The 24,516-nt window shown below is 34.3% G+C and overlaps 2 protein-coding genes across 4 annotated transcripts in view; one reads left to right on the top strand and one right to left on the bottom strand.

Moving 5' to 3' along the window:
• LOC136051374 (uncharacterized) overlaps positions 1 to 24,516 on the bottom strand; it is a 397,884-nt gene that overhangs the window by 193,412 nt on the left and 179,956 nt on the right. The window lies entirely within an intron of this gene.
• The window catches only part of RPS6KA3 (ribosomal protein S6 kinase A3), a 162,601-nt gene that overhangs the window by 35,397 nt on the left and 102,688 nt on the right, over positions 1 to 24,516 (top strand). For 2 of the 3 annotated variants that reach the window (XM_065741442.1, XM_065741440.1), the window contains exons 5-17: positions 1,735 to 1,815; positions 3,670 to 3,749; positions 4,754 to 4,860; positions 6,689 to 6,726; positions 7,104 to 7,246; positions 10,408 to 10,478; positions 14,416 to 14,504; positions 14,764 to 14,828; positions 14,927 to 15,029; positions 15,811 to 15,935; positions 17,844 to 17,969; positions 19,727 to 19,816; positions 23,692 to 23,850. In XM_065741442.1, the coding sequence (XP_065597514.1) occupies positions 1,735 to 1,815; positions 3,670 to 3,749; positions 4,754 to 4,860; positions 6,689 to 6,726; positions 7,104 to 7,246; positions 10,408 to 10,478; positions 14,416 to 14,504; positions 14,764 to 14,828; positions 14,927 to 15,029; positions 15,811 to 15,935; positions 17,844 to 17,969; positions 19,727 to 19,816; positions 23,692 to 23,850 (1,277 nt within the window). The remainder of the gene's footprint in view (positions 1 to 1,734; positions 1,816 to 3,669; positions 3,750 to 4,753; positions 4,861 to 6,688; positions 6,727 to 7,103; positions 7,247 to 10,407; positions 10,479 to 14,415; positions 14,505 to 14,763; positions 14,829 to 14,926; positions 15,030 to 15,810; positions 15,936 to 17,843; positions 17,970 to 19,726; positions 19,817 to 23,691; positions 23,851 to 24,516) is intronic. The other variant, XM_065741441.1, reaches the window with a different exon arrangement.

The raw sequence follows: 24,516 nt of genomic DNA, 5'->3' as shown, positions 1-24,516 counted from the left end.
TAGGCATTGTGACCAAGAAGTCTTTCCACACACAAGTACTCTACAGATCATGTGTATCTTAGACCTACTTCTGTTAAGCAGCAAATAGCAGAGTGCAGTGATTTCTACTGTAAAACTGAAAGGATTTAGTTAACAGTACAGTATTGAAGGAATTACAGAAGGAAGGAGGTTTGCTTCTCTACCACGTTGAGTGTTAGATCTTCCTCAGCGATGGTGGCTTGAAAGAGTAGTTGTTACATCTGCTGCCTGACTTGCACTAGAACTGTTCTCTGAAACTTAATATCCTTCCTTATTTCATCTGCCTCATATCACAGAAGATAACAGGTAATACCATTTGCTCATTTTATATTTATGTTATGATATTTATAAGTGAATTGTGCCAAATGCTTTATTTTGAAAGTTCTAAACACTGGAGTTCAAGTCCATATTATTTCTTTAAATTTCAGAAGTATACAGTTCCTTTTCACAAAACTTTTGGCACTTGATCTTGGAGATGTATATATTTGATGAAAACTTAACTGTCAAAGTTAAATGAGCTAAGCTGACTTTTGAAGTGCATCCTTTTTTAACTGTCAATGAGAATGAAAGCAATCTCTTACACTAATCCCTTAACCTCAATGTGTATTTATTGTTTTATGTCATTGTTAATATTTCAGTCTATTTATAGTTCTAAGTCAAAACTGCGCTGGAGTTGAAATGATAATTCTGAAGTAGCTCTGTCAGTATCTCTGACAGAGGTATGACACCTCTGTTACTAATATAAGCCTGATTGGCAGTTCTAACTTTTTTTTTTTAATTGGAAAATATTCATAGAGTGACTTGTAAACAGAAGCTACACACTTGTACTGAACCTCTATTAAAACGTCAGTTTTTTCTACTTAAGATCTGGTGCCAAATGTCTATCTCAAATCTCATTATACTTCGCAGTCATTTAAACCTATTAGAGAGGGTGTGAGTTTTTTGAACCATTTCCTATATTCTGATTGCTCTGTTTTGTGACACGTGTTATTCTCATCATTTACTTCCTATTTTTCTGAAATTGATTTCCACTCATTTAAAGTCCTTTGATGTCTTTAATATCCTTTCATTCCCAAGACTGTTAATAGCTTAGGATTAGAGTCAAAGATCATTTAGCACTTGCTTTTTTCAGATGTTTGAGAGCCTGTCTCCATTGCTTTTCAAATGTGGATTAATTTTGTATATAAAAAGTACAGTACAAACTGTGGATCTAGTTTTGTGTGTGCATGGGGAAACATAAATACTGAAGCTAGCATTTGAAAAATAGACATTTTGGGGCACTAAGTGCTTGAGGATGCAAATGTCTTGAACAGAAAGGTGATGCTAACAGGAGGATATCACATTTTTCATACTTCGTATCTGAATTTTCAGATGCTCTGGAGCATCATTTGTGTTTTAAGAAGAGCAGAGTTTCAAGCAAATGAAGGTTATTACTAAAATAATCAGGGAATAATGCTCTTTTTTTATAATTGCATCTTCCTTTGAGTTCTAATGTTGTAACTTTAAATAACACACTAATACTTGATTTGTCCAAGTTTCCATAGTTCTTTCAAGTCTGCTTCATGATATTGCTTTTTTGAATGAAAGCTCAAACAGTGACCTACAGACATGCATAATACTATTGTATGTGATTTTAAGTGTATCAGGAAATGCGTGAGAAATGCTAACTCATAATGTGAGTTCTATTTTCTTAATCTTGCTTATGTTTTTTTGTAGTTCGAGATCGAGTTCGGACAAAAATGGAACGTGATATCTTAGTAGAAGTTAACCACCCTTTTATTGTCAAGTTACATTATGGTGAGTTTGAGGGGGAAAAAAAATACATGTCTATGTCTTACAAGTGAATGCTTGTCAAGGTACTAACTAACATTAACTACAGTTCAAAGTATCACAGAAAAATTGTGCTATCTGAATCTTGATCGTGCACAAGATTTCTGTATGTAGTTAACTTCATGACTACATGCATAGTCTTAAATCTTTCTTTATAAAATCTTATCCTTGCCTTGCTCTGTAGAAAATGTGCAGTGGCATCGCTTCCCAGATTCATTGAAGTTAATATCTTCATCATTGTCTTTTTCAGTGGGTGAGTGCACCCTCAGCAAGTTTGCTGATGACAGCAAGCTGTGTGATGTGACTGGAACACCAGTGGGATGGGATGCCATCCAGAGGGATCTAGACAGGCTTGAACAGTGGGCCCAGGTGAACCTCATGAGGTTCAACAAATCCAAATGCAAGATCTTGCACCTAGGTCAAGGCAAACCCCACTACCAATAGAAGCTGGGGGATGAAAGGATTGAGTGCAGCCCTGCTAAAAATATCTAGGGGTACTGGTGGATGGGAAGCTAGACATGAGCCAGCAGTGTTCCCTTACAGCCCAGAAAGCCAACTGTATCCTTGGCTGCATCAAAAGAAGCGTGGCGAGCAGGGCAAGGGAGGTGAATCCTCCCTCTCTACTCTGGGCTTTTGAGGCCTCACCTGGAGTACTGCATCCAGATATGGAGTCCTCTGTACAGGAGAGACATGGACCTGTTGGAGTGTGTCCAGAGAAGAGCCTCAAAAAATGATCCAAGGGATGGAACACCTCTCCTATGAGGACAGCTGAGAGAGCTGGGGCTGCTCAGCATGGAGAAGAGAAAGCTGCAGGTGGCCGTTCAGTATATAAATGGAAGCTACAGGAAAGAAGGGGACAGACTCTTTAGCAGGGTCTGTGGTAACAGAACAAGAGGAAGTGGTTTCCAGCTCAAAGAGGGTAGATTTAGGTTGGAGATAAGGAAGAAGTCAGTGACGATGGTGAGGCACTGACTGGAACAAGATTGTCTAGAGATGTGGTTGATGTCTTGTCCCACAAGACTTTCAAAGCAAGGCTGGATCAAGCCCTAGGGAACCTGATCTAGCTGTGGATGTCCCTGTCCATTGCAGAGGTGTTGAAAGGGACCTTTAAAGGTCACCTAGTGCAACTCTAAGGATTCTATGTTTCTATTATATGAAAATTGATGGAAAACATTCATTTTAATTTTAATAGCATGGACATCCATAAAAATATTTATGTTGAAGAGAGGAAATTGATGTTCTTAAAATATTGTTTGGAAGGTAAACTGAGAAGATAACATAGACAAATAGTTAATTTTTTATTGTTCAATTTGTATGCTTCCTAAAGTTTTTACCATTTTTTACCTACAGTTCCAATCTCAGCTCTCTGTAGCTATAACATGGCTTAAATAACATTGACAAGTAGACAGTGAAAGCCACTCATTTTGCAAACTAGACTAGATCTCCCTGCTGAACTAAGTTTCCTGAAGTTTTAGAATGCATACTTTTGTTACTGATTTGCTCTTCTAAGTGTAGGCTTTCTTACATTTATATGCCATAGTACCAAAATATAGTGTGTTTTGTTGTTCTTTAGACGTTATGTTGGTGATATGCTTTACTTTTACATGGCATGAAAGTTGCTTTGTTGATGATGGGGAAGCATTTAATAATCTTAAATACATTTTTCACAAGGAATTTTTTTTATTTTGTTTTTATAAATTAGAAGGAAGATTGGAAAGATTAAGAAAGGTAAAGAAAATCAGAGTGAATTATTGAGTACGTTATTCTTCTAATCATGGGTAGAATCAAATAATGTTTCATGCTTTTAATTGATCTTTTCAGCTTTTCAAACAGAAGGGAAGCTATATCTTATTTTGGATTTTCTCAGGGGAGGAGACTTGTTTACACGTTTATCCAAAGAGGTAAACTTTCTTTATTTGAAAAAGATATATTAGTAGAATTTGACTGTAAATTGCCTATATTAGGAAGGTTTGCTCTTTATAACATAACTTTCATTGAATAAAATTGTAAACATTTTTTTTAACCAGTTGTGTTTTTGTTTCACTTGATTTTATTTTATTTTTTACACAAGTAGTCATTTCATGAGAATGCTGTTGATAAGTTAGACTAAGCCTGTTCAGAAACAAGCAGTCTTTCTGTATTGCATTTTACTCCTTGCTTAGATTTTTTTTTTCCTATTGTTACCACAATTTGTTGTCTCAGAAAGAACATAAAGTTATATGAAGCCTGGACTTTCAGAAATTTTCAGTTTCTTGTACAGATTTCTCTTCCCGAATGTACTAAAAGTGGCTTTTTTTGTAGAGGTAACAACAGCAAGTACTTCTTGTACAAGCTTTGGGATCACATCTTTTCTTTAACAAAGTGAATATACGTACTTTTTTAATTCTTACAAAGACCACTTTCTTAGGTCAGTCTTTGTTCTTCCTCTTCTACAGTTAAATCTCAGGCTGCATCTTGACATTTTTATCATTTTTCTAAGCTCTTCTGATAGTCTTGGAGAAATTCAGGCATTTGAGTTTTAATCTCTTTGTCTGGAAATATGTTCACATTCAATGAAGGGGTGCTCTACTTCTTTAAATGCTTCTGTTTTTCAGTTCACTGCCATGCTTGTTTTTGTTCTCTTGACCAATCAGGAGTAAATAACCTACTTTGCAGAAAGTATAATATAGTACTGCCTTCAAAAGGATGTACTTGTGAAACAGTATTGATTATAAAATTCTAGGTTTTGTATAACCAAACATTGAATTTCTAGTTGTTTTTTTAATAAACAAGGAGAGTGAGTATTATGAAAGACGATCTGGTGATGCAGAATAGTCCACAATCAATCAAGTTCTGGATTGTTTACTTGATGCTAATGTAAGCTTTGGAGATTTTGCATGTAAAATAATTGTTCTACTTTTTTCAGGTGATGTTCACAGAAGATGATGTTAAATTTTACCTAGCGGAATTAGCTCTTGCTTTAGACCATCTCCATAGTCTTGGAATAATATACCGGGACCTAAAACCAGAAAAGTAAGAATCTACTGCACCAAATGAAGTGTTATTTTGATTTGTATAGCTCTTCAATCAAAGCCTGTATTTCTGAGTGTTATATTTAAAATTCATATATCAGTTTATTTATATAAACTGAGCAGGAGTGAAGATGGGGAGGGGAATTGTAGACTTCTTTAGATAAAAAGGTTGGATTTTATTTCTACTCAAAAAGAAGCATCTAGTTTGAGTGATATGCCAAGGATTGTATGTTGCTGTAAGTGCAAAGTATACTGAAATGTGTGTACCTTTACTTAAAAGCTTAAAAATAAACACTTTTTCTGAAGCTGAGTATTAGAATATACTAAAAGATGAAAATAGTGTGTCAAGTGCTTATTTAATATATTGGCAATCAGGAAATTACACTGAAAATTTAGATTAAGCATGGAGCTAAAAACTCCAGTGTAGTGTTACCCTTCAATAAATTAGTTGTATCTGTCTCATTCAAAGGATTGAATTCTGTCTCCTGCTTTTATGTCTTCCATAACTTTTTCACTGTTAGAAGATGTAAGGAAGAAAATGACAAGTGATATAATCTGTAAAATTTTAAAACATTTCAGATAAAAATGCAAACATTAATGTATGTTTTAATACCTGAAAAGGAGTCTACATGAAAATACACTGTGTGCTTCTCCTCTGTTGAGCTTGATAAGGTCATTAATATACTGTGCCTCATTGCCAGGATGTCTGAAAGCCTGAAGTCCTGCTGTCCTTGATCCCACTTCCGTGTTATGGCTATGTGGAGAACCTAAAAAAGTCTTTGTGAGATAACTGCCTTATGCCAAATATTAACAGAAAAGAAAATGCGTAACAAGTATTACAGAATTTGGCGGTTACAAAGGGCTCTGATTAGTACAGCTTCTTCTTTTGTGCATCTTTTGGAAATAAAACACAAATTTTATAATGTTATGTTATTTTAAAATGTTATGTTATCTGACAAGAAGGAGAAAGATTTATTCTTAGATCAGAAATCTGCTGACAGTTAGTTTCAAGGGGAAAAGGAGTGAAACATAGTCGTAAAAAGCCAGAGTGACTGTTGCCTCAAATAGCATTTAAAATGAAAACTAAGAAGTGTCTGTACCAATAGAAGAATCTTAGTTTTAAACCTTGCATGTTTCTAACACAAAATCTTTTAAAACGTTGAAGTTGGAAGAGATAGCAGTAACTCAACTATGAGACAAAGTTTTCCACTATGGAAACTGGAAGGAAAAGGAGGTGTGCATCTAGCTTGTCTCTCATTGCAATAAATGCAATGGTTGTTAAGGAGAGTTGATATCTCTTATGTGTGGCCTCTGATTTTTGTGATTGTAATAGACAGGCTCTGAACTATGAGGCCTATTGGATATAGGTCCTTTGGCACAACATTTATTAATGTTACTTTAAGTGGTGAACATTCTTTGAAATGATAATTACAAATCAATAAAAGTTTTGCATATGTATGCAAGCATAACAGTTCTTGCTCAATTTAGGAGTAATAAAAATGTAATTCTCATTACCATAATTAATTAAAAAAACCAAAAACAACCATACATTACAAGTGGCCAAAGCTAAAAATTCAAGCTAAGTTTTTTAAATTTAGCAGGGAATATAATAAATGGATAAATAAAAATCTGATATGCTGAATCTGTTTCATAAAAGTTAATAAGAATTGATGGATAAGAAAATGTGTACTTTCTAAGCATCTCCTCCTAATGGTGAATTTTCATATGCCCACTTTTTGTCTCTTGGTATATGCTGTTCTGTTGATTCTCAGATGTTGTCAATACGTTTTTTGGTACAATAGTTAAGACTGTTTTTCTGTTTTTTTTAGCATCCTGCTTGATGAGGAAGGACATATCAAATTAACAGGTGAACAAAAGGCATCTGCAACGTACTGATTTTTTCTGTTCATACTTTGAATTTCCCTCTTTTTTTCAGTAGAGCAATGCAGTAAAGTCAGCAGTTTTAACTAGTAGGTTCTTCTGCTGTAGACAAGATAGTGTAATTAATTTGGAGTAGGTAAAATATGTATTCATATGCTTTGAAAGTCTGTCTGGCATTAGGACCCCATAATAATGCTTTGTGGGTGGGGGTTGCGGGCAGAGAGATTTTGAATTTCTGTATATATGTATTTAGGCATGTATATTTATGACTAATAAAAGCATCACATTTCATGCTGCGGTAAAGATATTGCCCATTTCTGATTCGAAGTAAATAAAGGGATTTTGAACTGTATTTTCTTCCAGATTTTGGCTTAAGTAAGGAATCGATCGATCATGAAAAAAAAGCCTACTCTTTCTGTGGAACGGTAGAATATATGGCACCAGAAGTCGTTAATCGACGAGGCCATACACAGAGTGCTGACTGGTGGTCTTTTGGTGTTTTAATGGTAGGTTTCTGGTAAACTCAATAATAGCAAAACTGCTTTACAAGGTTTGGTGAAATAAATACTGAACTTGTAGGGTGACCTTTAAATGACTTAAATGAATTTTCTTGTAACTACAAGAAAATTTTAAGTACTTGGAAATTAATAACAATACAACAGTGTTTGGATCAGGATTGTGGACTAGGTCTCATATCAACACCAATGATACACCATCCTTTTGTTACTGTTGAACTGAAATACTGGGCATCTATTGTGGCTTGAATATTATGGAGACTAACAGGAGTGCTAAAATATACAAGAAAAAAAATACTGTGTCTTCCAATTTGAGGAAAACGTTTAGATCAATGTTCTAAATATAAATTTGTTCTCAAGTGGACAAAAACATAAGTGTAACTTATAGTGTGCCTCCACTCCAGTGTAACTGTAACTTGTTAGAATAATGACAGCAGTTGCTTGTGCATGTCAAAATTTAATATAAATGATGCTGAACTGATAGGGATGCTCAGGAGGACCCACCTGACAGTGTTTCTGCAAGGAGCTAACTTCTGTTGATTTGTAGGGTCAGGGGGGAAATACATGTATCAAATATGGCTTTGGAGAAAAAAAGCAGTATTTTATGAATACTTAATGGCCTTTAATATATATAATTTTTGTTTGCATTTTTGCTGTTAAGTTAAAAATAACTATTTTTAAAGGAAATATTTTTAATGCTTCTGTAGTATATCTACAACTGTAACAGTACAATATGTGTGCTTTGTAGTACAAGAAGGACTTTTGTGTCTGAAAATGTCATCATATCACATTTTAATCATCTAGAATGCTGTTATGATCTGAAAACTGACTAAGTAAAAGTAGCACCTGATGACTAAGCTCTCTCCAGACAGACAAGCACAGACGCACATTCTCAAAACTGCTCATTTTATCATTAAGAACACATTTAATCATTACTGTAGGCTTTGAGCATGCAGTCAATTAGAAGAAAATTACAAAGAATTGGCAAAATATCTCTGGTTGATGATAATGCAAACATAGTTAAATTTCAACTTCAGTTAATAGAGCTGAAAAATACAGTTGTGTGCTAATGAAGTGCATGTTGATGTTGAAAATTGCTGAAATACGTAAGACATGACTGGTGTAATTTTCAGTCTAAATGCACTGCATTTTGAACACCTCAGCTTCAATTTTAAGTATGAAACCTTAGAAAAGTATGAGACCTTAGAAACAAGATCCTCTAAATTAGTGCACAGAATGCAGTGCAGTTTTCTGAGACATATTTTTCTTGTATATCTGTAGTTCAGATACTCATTTTTGTAGACATTCTGTATCTGTCAATTCTTAATTCAAATCTGTGTTGGTTTGAGAAGAATCATGGTGGTGGTGGTGTAATATGGGTACACAGTATCTAGACTGAATAGAGCTTATAGCATTGACTAGGAAGGTAATAAATCATTTTTCACCATCTCCTGCTCTTCATAATAGGGCATGAAGTATGTGTAAGCCATCATTGATCAGTAAGTTTTAATATGTCCTTAAAACAGTGGATGTTTTCAGGATGCCAGACATCTGAAAATGTTCTTTTAAAGTTTTCAGAAACATTACAGATTTGTAGAGGTACTCTCCTGCTGAAATAAATAACAAATGGTAACTAGGGAAGGCAAATATTGTCTTAAAGTACTATTGGTCTGTAGGCATTGGACTGTAGTATTTTTTTGTGAGGAGGGGTTGGAGTGAAACAAGTAACACCTGTTAAGCTGTTTGTACAAATGACTATGCTTCTAACAATTGTGAGCTTGCTAAAGTAACTTATTATTAATCTAGATCATTTCAAGTACACTAATTAAGCATTACATGTAATAACACTGATTTGCTCTTTAAAAAAAATCTGTGTAGTTGATGAAGCAGATCATTCTAAACTAAACAATAGGAAAAAAAGGTAGAGATTTTGGTGATTTTGCTTTAATTCTTGCACATCTTCCTGGCAATTACGTAAAAACAGTTCTAGTTGAAAGTAGTGCTTTTTTTGTGTTGGCTGTTTATTAACTTCAAGTTTCTACATATAAGTATGTATGTAAAAATAATAGAGTTCACAGTATCTAGTAACTCCTAATGATAATTTTTTTTAGGATAATAAGAAATTTAAAATAAATTTTAATAAAACATATTTCGTATTTAAGAATACTACAGTTGTACATTATTCATTGAGGTTATCACTGTACATTTTTTATATTTAAAGATTGAATGCTTGGATCATAACAGAAAGATTAGAGAACATCTTGTATTTAGGATGAATCAAGCTTGTATGAACTATTCAGAGTTCTTTTATGATTACATCGATTTTGATGGCTTTAAGTGTGTTGTGAACTTTCATTAAACTAAATTATTTTTCAATTCTTAAACCAAAAATCAAGATTTCTGCCTCATTACTGGCTGCCATGTCTTGCTGCCAGATGGCTTTCAGTACCTCAGTTAGATCTGTATCCCTGCAGAAATACTGCAGCCCAATAGAAGTTTCTTTATATTCACGTGATTTTACTTGGTCGCTTTCAGAACAGATCAGTATTGTAACAGTGTCTATTGCCTTCTGCCAGGCACTGTAGAATGTGCATGCATGCACTGTGTAGCTCTTATGTGTTCCTTCAGACGTTATTTCCACTGTACACATACAGTAACCACTTTTTCATCATGCGTGTCTTTGTCAATCAATTAACCTTTCTCCCTCTTCCAATAAAGACTATGTACGTGCAGATTTTAAACATTCTAATATTTTTAAATATCTCTGCATGAGGACAAATTGTCACTAACTTTTGAAAGGGGAACCTTTTTCCCTACTCCTGCCCACTTGGAAACTAAAATATAGTTGTGTAGCTCAAGTTTTCTAAAAGTAAACTTCTAAGGCAGAAGTGGTACACACAACAATATAGTCTAAATTGTTTGGATGAAGGCATGCGAAGCAAGGTATCAATCTAGGAAGATATTTTGCAGCATTAAAATGGCAGAGGCTGCTCAATACTTGTAGTCATTTAAACTGTACAGTGAGAAGTTGTTTTGCACAGACTTGATTGTTAATATGCATGAATTTTGGAAGGTTAAGATGCTGAGTAGTTTTGTCAAAAATTAGATTCTTGTCCAGGTAATGTAATTGATGAAAGTTTTACTCTATACAGTTTGAAATGCTCACTGGTACTCTACCTTTCCAAGGGAAAGACAGAAAAGAAACCATGACTATGATTCTCAAGTGAGTACACTCTTATTTATATATCTCATCAGGTATTCTACAGGAATGCCCTCCGGGCTGCAATATCTAATTTCTACTCTTCCCTCATTTCCAAAGGTACTTGTAAATCCTCACTCCCTATTAATTCCCTTTGCCATATATCTAATCTGCCTTTCTATTCCTCCCCCATACCAGGTACAAAGAATTTTCATAGCAGCTCTTTAATCTATAATAACAACTTCTTCAACCATATTATCTTTCCTGTCTTAATTCCGTAATATTTTAACCTTCTTATCCTTTTTGATATCCTATACATTTTTTTCCTTGTTGTTGTATTGCTTTTTTCTTTTGAGAAAGTATTTTCTCTCCTTTTCCTTCTCTTTCTTACCAGCTCCTCACCCTGCTACTTTATATTACTACTGTTGCCAGGAGCTTGCTTCCCCAAAACTTCCCTTACGTATTATCCTGTGACTTATCCAAGCTCCAGTTTTCCTCTTTGCTATTTGTAGTATAGGTTTTGCATTAGCTATATTGTGGAAATTGCTTTCCTTCATGCAGTTAACATACTTATCTTTGCTATTAAGGTCTGCTTTTTTCTTTACTGTTGCCCTACATCTTTTTTGATCTAATACAACCTATAATGTAATAGTCCCACGTTAAGAACTGTAATCCAACTTTGTGCAAACTATTCTGTTTTATCATGTCATAGTTTCATTTCTCTGTCCAAACATATTTACTAACACCATTTGTTTTTTCCTGGAAGCTCATAGGACAGTTTCAATTTTCTCATTTATTTCTTCTCTCACTGTTTATTAGAGTCCTTTGTCCTGTTACCACTAAATATCGAAACCGGCACTACTTTTGCACCAACAGCCTGCTTTTAAAAATGAATATATTAAATTATTTCATATTTTTCTAAGAAATTTGCATGTGAAGACTACTAGAAAGCATACTCATTTATTTTCCTGGCTTTTGCATTCTTAGCGCATATATATAGCTGTTCTTTGCCCCTGCTTTTCTTTCTGTATTTGTAGGTATATTTAGTGGCACTAATCTACTACTGTCTCAACACCATGCTGATTTACATCTCCATGTCATGATTTTCAGTGTCTTTAACTAAAAAGCTCTTATCTATTCACGGCAAGTATAAACGTGTTCTGCCCACCTTCTGTTTACAAGAAAGTGGTCTGAGATTGTTCTGCTGCACTCACACTTATGTTAGGAGTAAGCCAGGAGTCATGCTTACTTTTATCCGTGTCTCAAAAAATTTATTTCTCTTCTTTATCTACCTGTCTGCACATGACTCCATTTTCTTACTTGACCATCTTCCCACTGGTGTTGGCATGTAGATTATCCTTCTCTCAAGTTAACTGATGTTTGTAATTAACGTTCAGATTTCATCTGAGCATGCATCTCTGATTCCCTTTCAAACTTCCCTCAGCTTCCAGTCTTTATAACTGCTACTTGTTGCAGAAAGCTGTACAAAAAATGTGGTGTGAAGTAAAGAATTTTAGCTACGTTTTAATGTTCAGTACAACAATTCTGTCCGTATGTTATGTAGGTCATTCCAAAAGTAATGTCTCCTGTTTATTTCCATGCAAACTGCAACAAATATAAAGAGTACAATAACACTATTCGATTGAGCAAATTCTCAGCTACAGAACGCTCATTTTCAACAGAGCTAACAACATTGGCTATACATTTTCCAGTAATGAACAAGAGCCTGCATGCCTTACTCATAAAAACAATATGTATAAGCAGAGGTAAGACACTGTCGCTACTGGTGCAACACACTGCCCGCTGCCTCACTGTGCTCACATCCACTGTTTGATCCCCATAAACATTCAGCAAGCATTCCTGAATGTCAGTGGGTGCAATTGCTTTCTGCATGAAGGAATTCAGTTCCATGATTTTTGTTCCATATGCACTTCCATGTCATGCACCATTTGTCAGATGGCCGCTCTTCTGCCATGTGTCACATGGCAAGAAGACATAATGGGATATTGGTGGGAAGGTTCAACCTCTGCTGCCATACTACCATCTGCCTCTGATGTTGCAGGCCAACATAATAAAATAGGAGGCATTACTTTCAGAGCAGCTCTCAAACGTACACACATATAAATCTGTTTTGTTGCTGATAATATGAACAGCTAAAAGATACATATATTTAAAGTTTTTTTTGTAAGTTCACATTTTTTGTCTGGCCTCTTAAATATTAGTGAGTGGCAGTGTATTTTCTTTGTGTTTTGCATATAATAGTAAATACACTGTATTTCTCCTTATTGTTAACTGTTTAAAATGAACAAGTGTGCATCTGAATTCATCTTTTGACTTAAGTGCAGCAATTTTCTCCCTTTCTTTTCTTGAAAAATCTGCAAAAAAAAAAATTGCATTCATCACACAACATGTGTTTTACCAGGCTCCTTATTTCTTGCTGAGACAAGTTTTTATTTTTGTGTGTTTTACCTATAGCTGAGAAATACTGCAATTTGAAGAAACCATAGTTCGAAGCAATAGTTAACTTTTTTTTTCTTTTCTCCTTTACTGATGTGGGATGCCTTTGTATAAAATTCTGTCTTCATCCATCAGGAATGTCAGGAAAAAAAATTGCTGTCAATCATGTAGTTTTCAAGAAATAGGAAATAGAAATGTTATAGTAAATCTCAGGACACAGTGATTCTGTTCTTTCTACTGTGTCAAATGGCCACTGAGGGATTTTGTGGAAGGTGCTCCTTCATGACAGAAAGAGTGCATTGATCGTCTTTGTGTTCATGTCTTCTGACTCACTCCACTGTGGACTGCAGTAATACCAGTCATCCATCAGTTCTTCTACATGTTCTACCTTTGCTTATTGAGTCACTTTGGAAGATTAATTGTGGTTATGTTTTTAGTCAAGTTTTAGATTTGTCCTTTTCTAAGTAGTTGACCTCTCTCAGGCCATGTACCTAGAGTGGAGCTGTTTAGCATTACAGTAATAGGACAAAGATTTCCACCCACCTAACACTGCAGATTTTTGTTATATTTATCTGTTATCTGCTCTTCAGTAACATTGTTTTAAAACAACAAATAGCAAATCGATGATGATGGTTTCTGAAGTGACAGAGAGATGGAGGCTGTAGTTAGAATGCAAGGCAAATCATGTCTTTTGCCTGAAAAACAGAGAAAGCTTGTGTTGTGGATCGTTACAGACACAAGCTACAGGTTGAACAAGAGAGAGATGGAAGGGAATTAGATCTACCCTGACTGCTACCACAGTTAAAAGAAAAAATATGAAACCTAATAACAGTGAGAAGATTGCCAATGGATTTTCAACATTACATAGGGTGGAGAAAAAAGGGGTGAGGACTTCAAAACAGAGTGAAATACCAACTACAAAAACTGAAATCTAAAACTTCATGACTGGTAAGGTGCAAAGTGGCATTAGAAATGAAATGAGGAGTGAGGCAAAAAAAAGAAAGTAATCTTTCCCTTTTTGCCTGCTAATCTTGCAAGATCTGTCCTATCATTATTCAATTCATCATATATTTTTTTTCTTCTTTTGCATGGGTGTTCTTAGTGTATGTCATATGTGGTTCTTTTCTTATACTTTCTAGAATGTATTTTATCTTACTAGCAGAATGGATCTTGGTTGATGTCATTTGTTTGAAACTTTGCTTAAAGGTGGATCAAAACAGTTTTGTAAGTTGGTATCTTGTAATTATTTTCTACATTTTTGCATCCTCTACCCAAGTTATTGAATCGTTACTTAAAATATTACACTATATAAAACAGAACAAGGTGAAATTACAGGTTTGCATGACTGACAGCACTTTTGCTACGTTTCTGATGTCTGAAGGCAATTTCTCAGTGAAGCTAATTCGTGTGATACAGATTTGCTGAATTGTAAAGGGCAGGGGAAGTACAAAATTAATTCTTACCTTAATCTGTTTGTATGCTATTAATTATCTTTGTTTTATAGGGCCAAACTTGGAATGCCCCAGTTCTTGAGTCCCGAGGCGCAAAGTCTTCTGCGAATGCTCTTCAAAAGAAACCCTGCTAACAGATTAGGTAAAATGTTTAATGGAATATTCTAAATTGGTTCATAAAATTGGTAACATAATCAATAATTATATTGACTAAGTAAATTTACAACTTTGCGTTTAAAATAAGCTTTGAAGCAAAAACATAGTTTGCCTCTTTGCTTTTCTAATGATCAGCAAAATATCACTTCTGTTATTTGCATTTCTAAAAACAATGCAGTAGCAACAAGAAATATAATTTTACTAGTAATCCTTTTGACCAAGAAAATAATTCTTCCTTTAAAAAGGAGCAGGTCCAGATGGAGTAGAAGAAATTAAGAGACATCCATTCTTTTCCAAGATAGATTGGAATGTGAGTATCTAATTAAAATAATAATAATAATAATCTACTTAATTATTTGTTGGTGTCATGGAACTTTTTAATCCACTGTGCCTTTCCTATTTCTTTAGAAATTGTACAGAAGAGAAATTCATCCCCCTTTTAAACCTGCAACTGGCAGACCTGAAGATACATTTTATTTTGATCCTGAATTCACAGCAAAAACTCCAAAAGGTAAAAAGAGAAGAATTCAACAATTTATGTATTTAAAAATTAGAACCACTGTTCCTGTTAACTGTGTCTTGTTCTTGCAGGTTTTGCTGGGCTAAGTGAATACTCAAAGATAAATATTCCATAGTTCATAAAAGTTTTTTGTAGTCTTGAGTGCTAATATAACATTGAGGGACTATTGAGTTGTCCTATGTAAAAATTAAAGTAATCCTCACCAACAGAGCATACAAATGAATTTAATTTTCCTATCCAAAAAATCCCAAATAATCACTGTTAAAGATTATTCACGTCCGTCTCTTGAAAGCAATCCTCTATGGTTTCATTTAATTTATGATGGTTACCTTACATACTATGTATATATGAAAACAATAATTTCAGACATCAGGTGGTAAAGTTGCTGTTTCAGAGCAGTCTGATGATTTTGCATAGTTTGACAAAGACCCATTCGGAGCATGATAGAAATTCTTGTCTTTAGAAAGTTAGAGAGTTACTAAATTTGAGTACTCATCCTCCATAAATATAAATATGCTGCTGTATGGAAATATTTTCTGCAGAGTACTGTTTTTATAATATAAAATATTATCTGGTATTAATACAATCTTTGTACTATAATTAGTATGTGAAAATAATTCAGTTCTTGTATTTTAGTACTGAAAAATACTTCATACAAACTGTATTCTATGGAGGGCACAAACTAAAATTGTATTTTGCTCTTCAGTATAGGCCTAACTGCATCTCTTCATTTTGAAAACTATGCTTTGTAAATAGATGCCATGTTTTTCAGATTCGCCTGGTATTCCTCCTAGTGCTAATGCACATCAGCTTTTTCGTGGATTTAGTTTTGTAGCAATTGCATCAGATGATGAAAGCCAATCAATGCAGACAGTTGGAGTGCATTCAATTGTCCAGGTGAGTACCTCAATATTAAAGTGGGGAAAAAAAGTCAGATATGTAGTGTTACCCTGGCTTGATGGAGAGGATGTTTCCTTCATCATCAAATGAGGTACCATGACAACGTCATTATTGGCTTTATACAATAAAAGTAAGGATCAGATTACTTTATTCAAGCAAGATCTCTTGAAGTGCAGGACCTTTTTCATTTCTGAGCATCTGTGAGTTTGAGTAGGCTTCAACCTGTAAATGAAAACACTCCATCCTCTGAACTGTAGCTACTCTTTAATGTGGAGCTGTGCTTATGTGGTGAAAAGGAATATAAGCAGCTTCAACATTTTGTCCTATAACCAGAAATATTGATTTCTGTAGTGCAGGTAGGAAGCACTGGAATGCAATTGCAAATTCTGCCTGTGTTGTGGTCTGCTGTGTATTTTAGCACTAGGAATATATATTCAGCCTCTTCCAAACCAGTTTAAATTAAATGCAGTAAGCTGTGACACTTAGTGGCTGTTTGTTTATCTTATAGGTCAGTGTTGCAGTACACACAAGCTTTGGCTTCCTACTGGTTTTAGAGTGACTCCAGTTGTGTCTCCTACATTAGTAATTGTGAGGTTAATTTTAGTGTAGCCTAAAGCAGCTGCTGTATGTGTTCTCCTACTTCTGATACTGCTTATTTTTGGGCAACAAAGCTTTGGCTAGGTGCAGTCTTGTGCGAAACAAGAAAGAGGGCTGCATGCTTGAATGGGTGAGAGGTGTGCCTTGCCTCCTTGTAAGACTGAGGTCATTCTAAAAGCATGCCCTGAACGGTTTGCAGTTAGAAGGATGTAAGCAGATGCATGTACAGAGAAAAAAGAAGTTACTGATGAAAGAAAACTAACTGGTGACCTAACCAGTGGTGAACATTTCTTATTGATGTAATATGTAGGAATAAAATGGCATGCTGCCTGGTCAGGTTTTTGTATGTTTCCATTGCAGGGATGTTTTGTAGCTGAGAAGCATTTATTTCTTTAGTCTTTTTACTCTGTCTAGAGTACTCGTAAATGCTTGCTTGTGTACATTACCTGTTTTACTTCTAGTGAAATGTTAAATTTAAAGGGTTCTTAGTTTCTTAGAATAAAAGAGAATCTTGTTTGATTTGGTATGTGTGTCAGAATGAATTCAAGTACAGAAGTCTTGCTAACAGCTACCGAAAGCTCTGTGCTCCTTTCCCACATACTTTTGTAGAGGGTGTTCTTTCTCTTTGTATATGGTTTCCTTCTCCTGTAAAAGTCTCTCTCTGGTGCTTTTCCTCTGTGCCCCTCAACCACTTCCTCACACATATTTCCTCTTTTCTCTGCAGCAGGATACCCAGATGGTTTCCTGCAAGTGCTTTGCATCCTTTACACAAACTCCTTACACCAGAAAGCCATTTCCTTCCCTTACAAAATTGGAACACTTCTCCTTTATGCTTTTAATATCTGTGAAAGGATTTTTTTTTATTGTTGTTCCATGAAATTTCCAGTTAATCTAATCATATTGAATAACACCTGAAACATTTTCTAGCTGACATTTCACATGTAAAGAAAACATTAACATTCATTTATTTAGGTGATAGAAACAATGCTTTTTTATCACTAACTGTAGTCCTCTGATCTTTCTGTCTAAGAAAATATTCCTAAAATATTCCAAAATCCATAACTAGGAAAACATTGCATTTTCAGTTTGGAAAGTACAGTGGGTATTTATGATGTATCTGATTTTTAATTTATCTCATATTAACATCAAACAGAAGATAGTGACTATTGAAAACACTTCAGCCTAGTAGAGCCATCAGTTTAAAACTTGAAGCAAATCACTAGGAATTCAAAAATTTAAACTTACTCTTAAAGTAAATATCAGTTATAAGTTTAGAATATTGATCGATTGATAATGTTATTTTGGTAGCAGTTGCACAGGAACAGCATCCAGTTTACTGATGGATATGAAGTAAAAGAAGATATTGGAGTTGGGTCTTACTCTATCTGCAAGAGATGTGTTCATAAAGCTTCAAACATGGAATATGCTGTAAAGGTAACTTTGTTATAAAACTTTCCAAGATTTAGCATCATAAATACAGGGCATCGTAAACTTATTTACTGTAGAGGACATATAATGTTAAAATAATTTTCTTAACAGGTTCATATTTTAGATGTAAATATAAATTACACTAATCATGCAAAAAAGAATAATTACTAGCAAGTTTTTTTTTATAGACCTGCTTATGTTATCTATCTATCTGTTATATACCTGCTATGTTACAGACCTGCTTTGTTATCTGCATGATGATTTGGGTAATGAAAAGCAATCTTCAGTCCTTGAAACATCTGTGTAATTACAATAAAATTGATTGGAATTGCATGATTACTTTTGGTAGAAAACGTACTGTGGAAAAGCTTATGTTTCTTTTCATCATTTAAAAAGCTATAGTAGGTTGCTTTCATTTAAACATAATTATATATAGAGGTTTTTTTGCTTCTAAATTAGATTCATAAATCGTTAGATAGATAAGAGTTCATAAGAGCTGTATATCTTCCAGAGTGAACTTCAACTCTTTTTTTGCTTGCTGATCTTTAACAAGGTTTCTAATGTCATTTTAATATGCTTTGTAGTAGTTCTTTGAAGACATTAGCTTCTTGATTGCTGAAATCAACAGAATTCACAGAAGGGCAATAAGTAGTCTGATTTTATTGTCTTCCTACGCTGTGGAACTGGATAGTTACTAAACAGAGGCATAGACTAGCAGACTTCAAAAGTAGAGGGTGGGGGGAATGCTAATCCTGTGCTATGAAGTAATTATTTTCTTGAATTGTTGAACAATTGACTGCTTGCATATAAATTGCAAAGATGAATTCAGTATGTTTCGCTGTATCTTTGCACTAAATTTCTCTACTGGAAAGTCTCCAAACTCACTTTGGTAGTTACATACTTGTAATTATCTTGGTTCTAGCCAAGAATAGGTATTACTTTTGTTACTGCAATTTAGAGTAAGTTCTTGAAACTGGAGGAAAAGCACGGGCATTCATTTTCTAAGCTGTAATATTTACTGTGAAGATTGCTTTGCTTTTCTGCTGCCTCTGTTGTGGGTTGTTTTTTTTTTTCCCCTCCAAATCATGGGAAGAAAGAAAAAAAATAAAATCAGCATCCAGTCTGTCAGAATGATGCTGGTAGCAGAAGAGCTTTAGGATGCCAGGGGGAAGGAGGAGTGAGATAAAGACAACGTGAGAAGAAATTCTGCAGTTCAGAAGGAGAAAAAAGGAGAAGGACTTCTATGAGTATATGTAGAAGAATACTTAGTAAATAGAGCCAAATATTTTCTTTGTTTCGGCATGGAAAACTTCAGAGCAAGCCTTCAGAAATTCATTAAGAACTTTCATATTATAATACTTGTCTGAATTAGCTTTGGAAATTTTTTTTCTTATTTTTCATTCCTTTACTCTCCTTTCTTTTGCTGCACTAAATATTTGTTTGAGACCAGCTTTTGGAAAATAAGTTCATTAGCATCATCAAACTGGCATCTCATGTCAAGTTAGGAATTTCCTATTTTATTAAATGATGGGTGACTGAAGTCTCATCTACCGAACTGCCTTGTGCAATTTAGCACTGTCTGAGGGACCAGCATTCCTTGCTGTGTCTTGCTGTTCCAGTTTAACTTTGGTTTTTATGTTCCACACCCTTTGCAAATGGTGATAAATACTGCTTATGTGTTTCTGCTAATCAGCATACCAAAGTGTTGCACAATATAATAGTCACAAAAAGATTAATGCTTATGTATCTTTTTGTTCTTACAGATCATTGACAAGAGTAAAAGAGATCCAACAGAGGAGATTGAAATCCTGCTGCGCTATGGGCAGCATCCAAATATTATTACCCTAAAAGATGTAAGTGATGTTCTGAAGACATTCTTTAGTGCATTATAATAGCATGCAAATTTTTAACTTAAGAGATGACAAACTACATATTTTAGGCTTGTTACTGATTTTAAGTAACTCAAATGTAAAATTTAGTTTGATTTAAGAATGAAATATTGTTAACAACTTATTCAGCAGAATTCAGTTTCTGCTGAAATTGCTCACTGTCATCTTTTAAAGAAGCTTGTTTTTTGTAGAGTGTAATCTTAAGCCATCGCAGAGTTCATCCTTGAAAAATAGTAGTACAGAGGAGTTGTTAGAGACGGCAAAGTTGTTTTCATGGGTAGTAATAACTATTATCTAGTATAGGGCAAAATCTCCTCTTATCTGTGTTTATCACTTTTGTTTACCGAGTATCTTAGTCTTTATATAGAGGTGTGTATCAGGCTGTTTTTTTCCTGTATTACACTTTGGACTGTGGAAACACTTCAACTTACAAAACACAAATAACAGAAGTTGAGAGGTAGAGATTTCTCATAGTGAGCACTAGATTCTGATGATCTAAAAGAAATTTAATTATGCATTAAAGAGTTCAACATTTAGACAGTGTATACTTAATGCAAGAAAGATTTTTGTTGAGCAAAACAGAGCTAACCACTATCTAGAAAGCTAAACTCTACTGAAAGCAGATTCTCAGGTATTTTGAAGTCTTTACAGTAGCCTATAAATATTATGGAGATGATTACTAGAGAACTCAGTCAACGTTTGCCTACAATAATGTTTCTTCACTTTTTTGATATTGTTCATTTTGACCCTTTCTTGGGAGAACAAAGTAAGTCATACACAAGGCCCACACCATGGAGCTTACCTTATAGCAAGTTGGATATCACAGTTACAGCCCTTCATTCATGGCAGCCATGAAAAGTTGCCTGCCAGACCAAATCCTTCTACTTTATGATTTATTCTTCATTGTGGTCAGTCATCTTCCTGTAGGAGCCATATTTCATTCAAAACATCAGTAATATACAAAGTGCAAGAAGTGACTACAAAAAAATCCTTGCGCCACAGAGTGAATTGGCTGTATTTTTTTATTTTTATTTCAGAGCAACTCCTTAAGTAAAGTCTGTTGAACTACATATAGTGTAAAGATTGAGGCATACGATTTGTATGCATTAGGAATATGCATGATGTTTACTACTGCAAAAGTTTAATGTTGTCTTAAGTATTAAATGTATAGTGCAAATTGCTTCTATGTCCCAAACTATAGTGGTGTGCTTTCAGAGGAAAGAATAAGGAATATTTGGCCATCAGATCTCAAACTCATTGACAACATAGTATGTTATTATACAAATAAAACTGAATTTTGACTTGGCATGGAACTGACTGAAAAATTGAGTCATAATTTAAATGTTTCTATTTTGAAATTCTAAAATAATACTTTGGCATTTAAGTGCATGTCTTGGAAAGGATTATTCTGCTAGGAATATTTTTTTCTTTTCTTGTCTTCCTAGAATAAATGCAGTAATATTTAAATTTAAATGAAAGTGGGCATTTTCGCTTTTAGCCTTTATGTAATTTCATTGTGAAAGCATTTGCATTAAAACAATGGATGTCAGAACACCAATTTCTTTTTGCACTATAGGTATAGGTTTTCTTTGTTTGTTATTAGTGGTCTTTTTCAGGTACACAGCGTATAAATGAAAGAAGGAGCTATACTTTGCTTTTTAATACTTTTTATCATTGTCCTTCTTGCCCGATGCCTGTCCTCTGATACTCCCAGTAGTGGAGTAGTGGATGGCTAGGAAACAGTGTAGGAACTGAGGGAACACAGAGCTTCCAACAGTGCATTACCTAGGAGTTTCCTATGCCAGACCATTATATGTATTTTACCCTATTTTGCCTTTTAGTTGCTATAATATAACAGAACTTTTGACCCATTTTGAGTTATCTAAAGCACTGACTGAAGAATCTTCTTTTTTTGGAAATTTGAAAACAGATTATCCAGTCTTCTTGTCCAAGTGCTTATTTCTGACTTTAAAAAAAAAACAAAAAAAACTTCCAAATATGTCTGTGAAACCTTACTTCACTTTATGAAACAGTTCTCACTCCACAATATAATAATTTTATTCATGTGCCTATATCATGTTGTTTTTGCTATGTTTTTTTTTCCTATTTTCTTGGTAGATAAGACATACTGACTCATCTTTAGAATATCACAAGAGTTAATTTTTAAAACTGATATCATGTTTATGATCTTAACACAATGCTGTGCATCTAACTGTGAAGGAAACTTCACAGAAGCACTTATTCAGTACCAACAGGTTCCTGGGATAATATTGGTTAGAGAGATCAGGGTAAGGAGAGAGGTTGAGGTAGGCTTTTTTTTATTTTTTTTTTTAAGGCAGATAAAACCAGAAGGGGCTAGCAGTTATAGCAGCCAAAAGGAAAGTGAATTTGCTCAGACGTCCCTCTGCAGTGCTGACGTGTGTGATATATGTGCTTCAGAGTGCCAAATGAAAAATAAGCTTGTGTCCTCATGCTTTACCAGGATTAAATGGAGCATGCCTGTTAAAAAGATATGTATATATACACCATTTTAGTATTTAGAACTCTGTCATCCTATTTTTTAATCCTGTGCAATATTTAAATTCTTCATATAAATGTGTTCAGATGATTAGTCACTTACATTTAATGGGGGGAAATTAGTATTAAATGAGAACTTTAAAAACCAGATGTGTCATCTTCTTAAGGTCATAAGCTTGTAAAAGGCTGCAGAATTATGTAATGCTCTTCCTCTTGTTTAAATTGATGAGAAAATAATCCTTTTCTAAAGAGAACAAAAACTCCTTCACCAAAAAAGTCAATTTTCAAACTGAAAGCAAATTGTGGTTATTCCAAGTATGACCTAGCATGTATTGACCAGACTGTTTAACAAATAAATTGGAATGAAAACTTTCTTAATTTAGCTGTTATCTATTCCTAAATGTATTTTGCTACAACATGGATAATTGTTTCTGTTTAAATATAGCTAGTTTTTACTTCGCACACATTACAGAAGAGAACAGTTCCAACATCACCATGAAAAATAGGTTGAAGTAATGATAGGGAACAAAGTCTGTAAAATGTCACATTACAGCAGAAACCAATTTCTGAGTTAATTCAAAACCCCAACAAAGTGAAATGAAATGCTTAAGCATCACTTGAGATGTGTTTTGGAATAGTTTAGTCTGTAGTGCCCCCTGGTGATACTGTAAATTATTTCTCAATTATTATTATTAAAGAAGATGAGAGCCAGGCAAAAATTAAGTTTTCCATGTTAAAAGCATAGACTAGATGTGTTTATTAATTATAGTTAGGTATAAGTATTGTGTGCAGGGCAATTTGTAAGTTGTAGGCTTTTTAATGAAAGGTCTGTGTGCATTAACTTCAATACTGGCCTCAAGCAATCTGTGTACTCTGTTGCTCTTTTATTTCATCTAACTGTTTACTTGGAATGATATTTTTTTCATTTCAATTTAGTGCAGTAAATGCTTTTAGAATTACCTCTACTGTTGCTTAATCAAATTAGATACTTTCTTTCCAGTTTCTTCTGTGTCTTGTTTAATTTTGTCAGCAAAGTTATTTGGGGGAAAACTACAAGTTTATTCGTATTTTTTTTTTTATCTTGAAATATATGCATGATTTTTTTCTGTTATTTCATCACTGTAATATCTTTCAGTTTATTTGTTTTATTTCTGAAGATGACCGAATGGTGAGTGGAATGAGAAATATGAGAAAAGTGATAGAAATGACTTATCTAATGGAAAAAAATTAGTGAATGTTCCTACTTTATTTCTGTGTGTTTCATGGAAAGATAGCAAAGAATAAATATTTTGGAAGTTCACACCCTTGTGCACTTCTTGCAGGTATATGATGATGGAAAATATGTATACGTAGTAACTGAACTTATGAAAGGAGGAGAACTTCTGGATAAGATTCTTAGGCAAAAATTTTTCTCAGAAAGAGAAGCTAGTGCTGTTCTGTTCACAATAACAAAAACAGTTGAATACCTCCACGCACAAGGGGTAAGTTTTCATCTCAGAGAAAATCCTTTTAATATTCTTCTCTTTCAGAAATATATGCCTGTATCTTTATATGTTCTTGTATGCAGTAATTAATTTCTGATAAATAATTTCATTACAGCAGGTTATGTTGTTGTTGTTGAAATTATAATATCCCTCATCTAGTGAGTGTATGTCCAGGTAGCTGTGATGGTGCAATTGTTTCTCTTTATTCAGATAATGATAAATAGGATATAAGAAGTAAGCCAGGAGTACTCTAGCTGTGGTGTTCCTGCTCTCTGTGGGGGAGTTGGACTAGATAGCCCTTAGATGTCCCTTTCAGCTCTTAATGATTCTAAGTGGTGCTAGGCCAGTGCTGTTGCTTAGATCTAGTAATGTAGTCCCAACCCAGTGCAATGGTAGAATCTTAACATCTATCAGTTTTCACCCATTACTCTTGTCACTTCTTTCACTTCCAGTTTCTGAAGTTTGACTTGTAACGCTTCCACAATAAGTTTGGGCAGTTGTAGTAAGCTTAGAGAAATGAATTTGGAAATAAAGAAAGTAGTTCAGAGATTGAAAAGGCAAGTGTGGCGATTGCATGCCAAGAATGACGAAGTATGTTGTTTTTAAAAGTAAACAAGAAGAGGGGATAGTAGAGAAAAGGCACAAAGCAAGGTTGCAAGGAAA

This window comes from Cyrtonyx montezumae, unplaced genomic scaffold, assembly GCF_038088225.1.
Source record: "Cyrtonyx montezumae isolate F1298 unplaced genomic scaffold, pur_monq_1.0 scaffold_3, whole genome shotgun sequence".
Taxonomy (NCBI): domain Eukaryota; kingdom Metazoa; phylum Chordata; class Aves; order Galliformes; family Odontophoridae; genus Cyrtonyx; species Cyrtonyx montezumae.
Note: the sequence above shows the minus strand (reverse complement) of the source record. Positions and strands in the feature narration are given on the sequence as shown.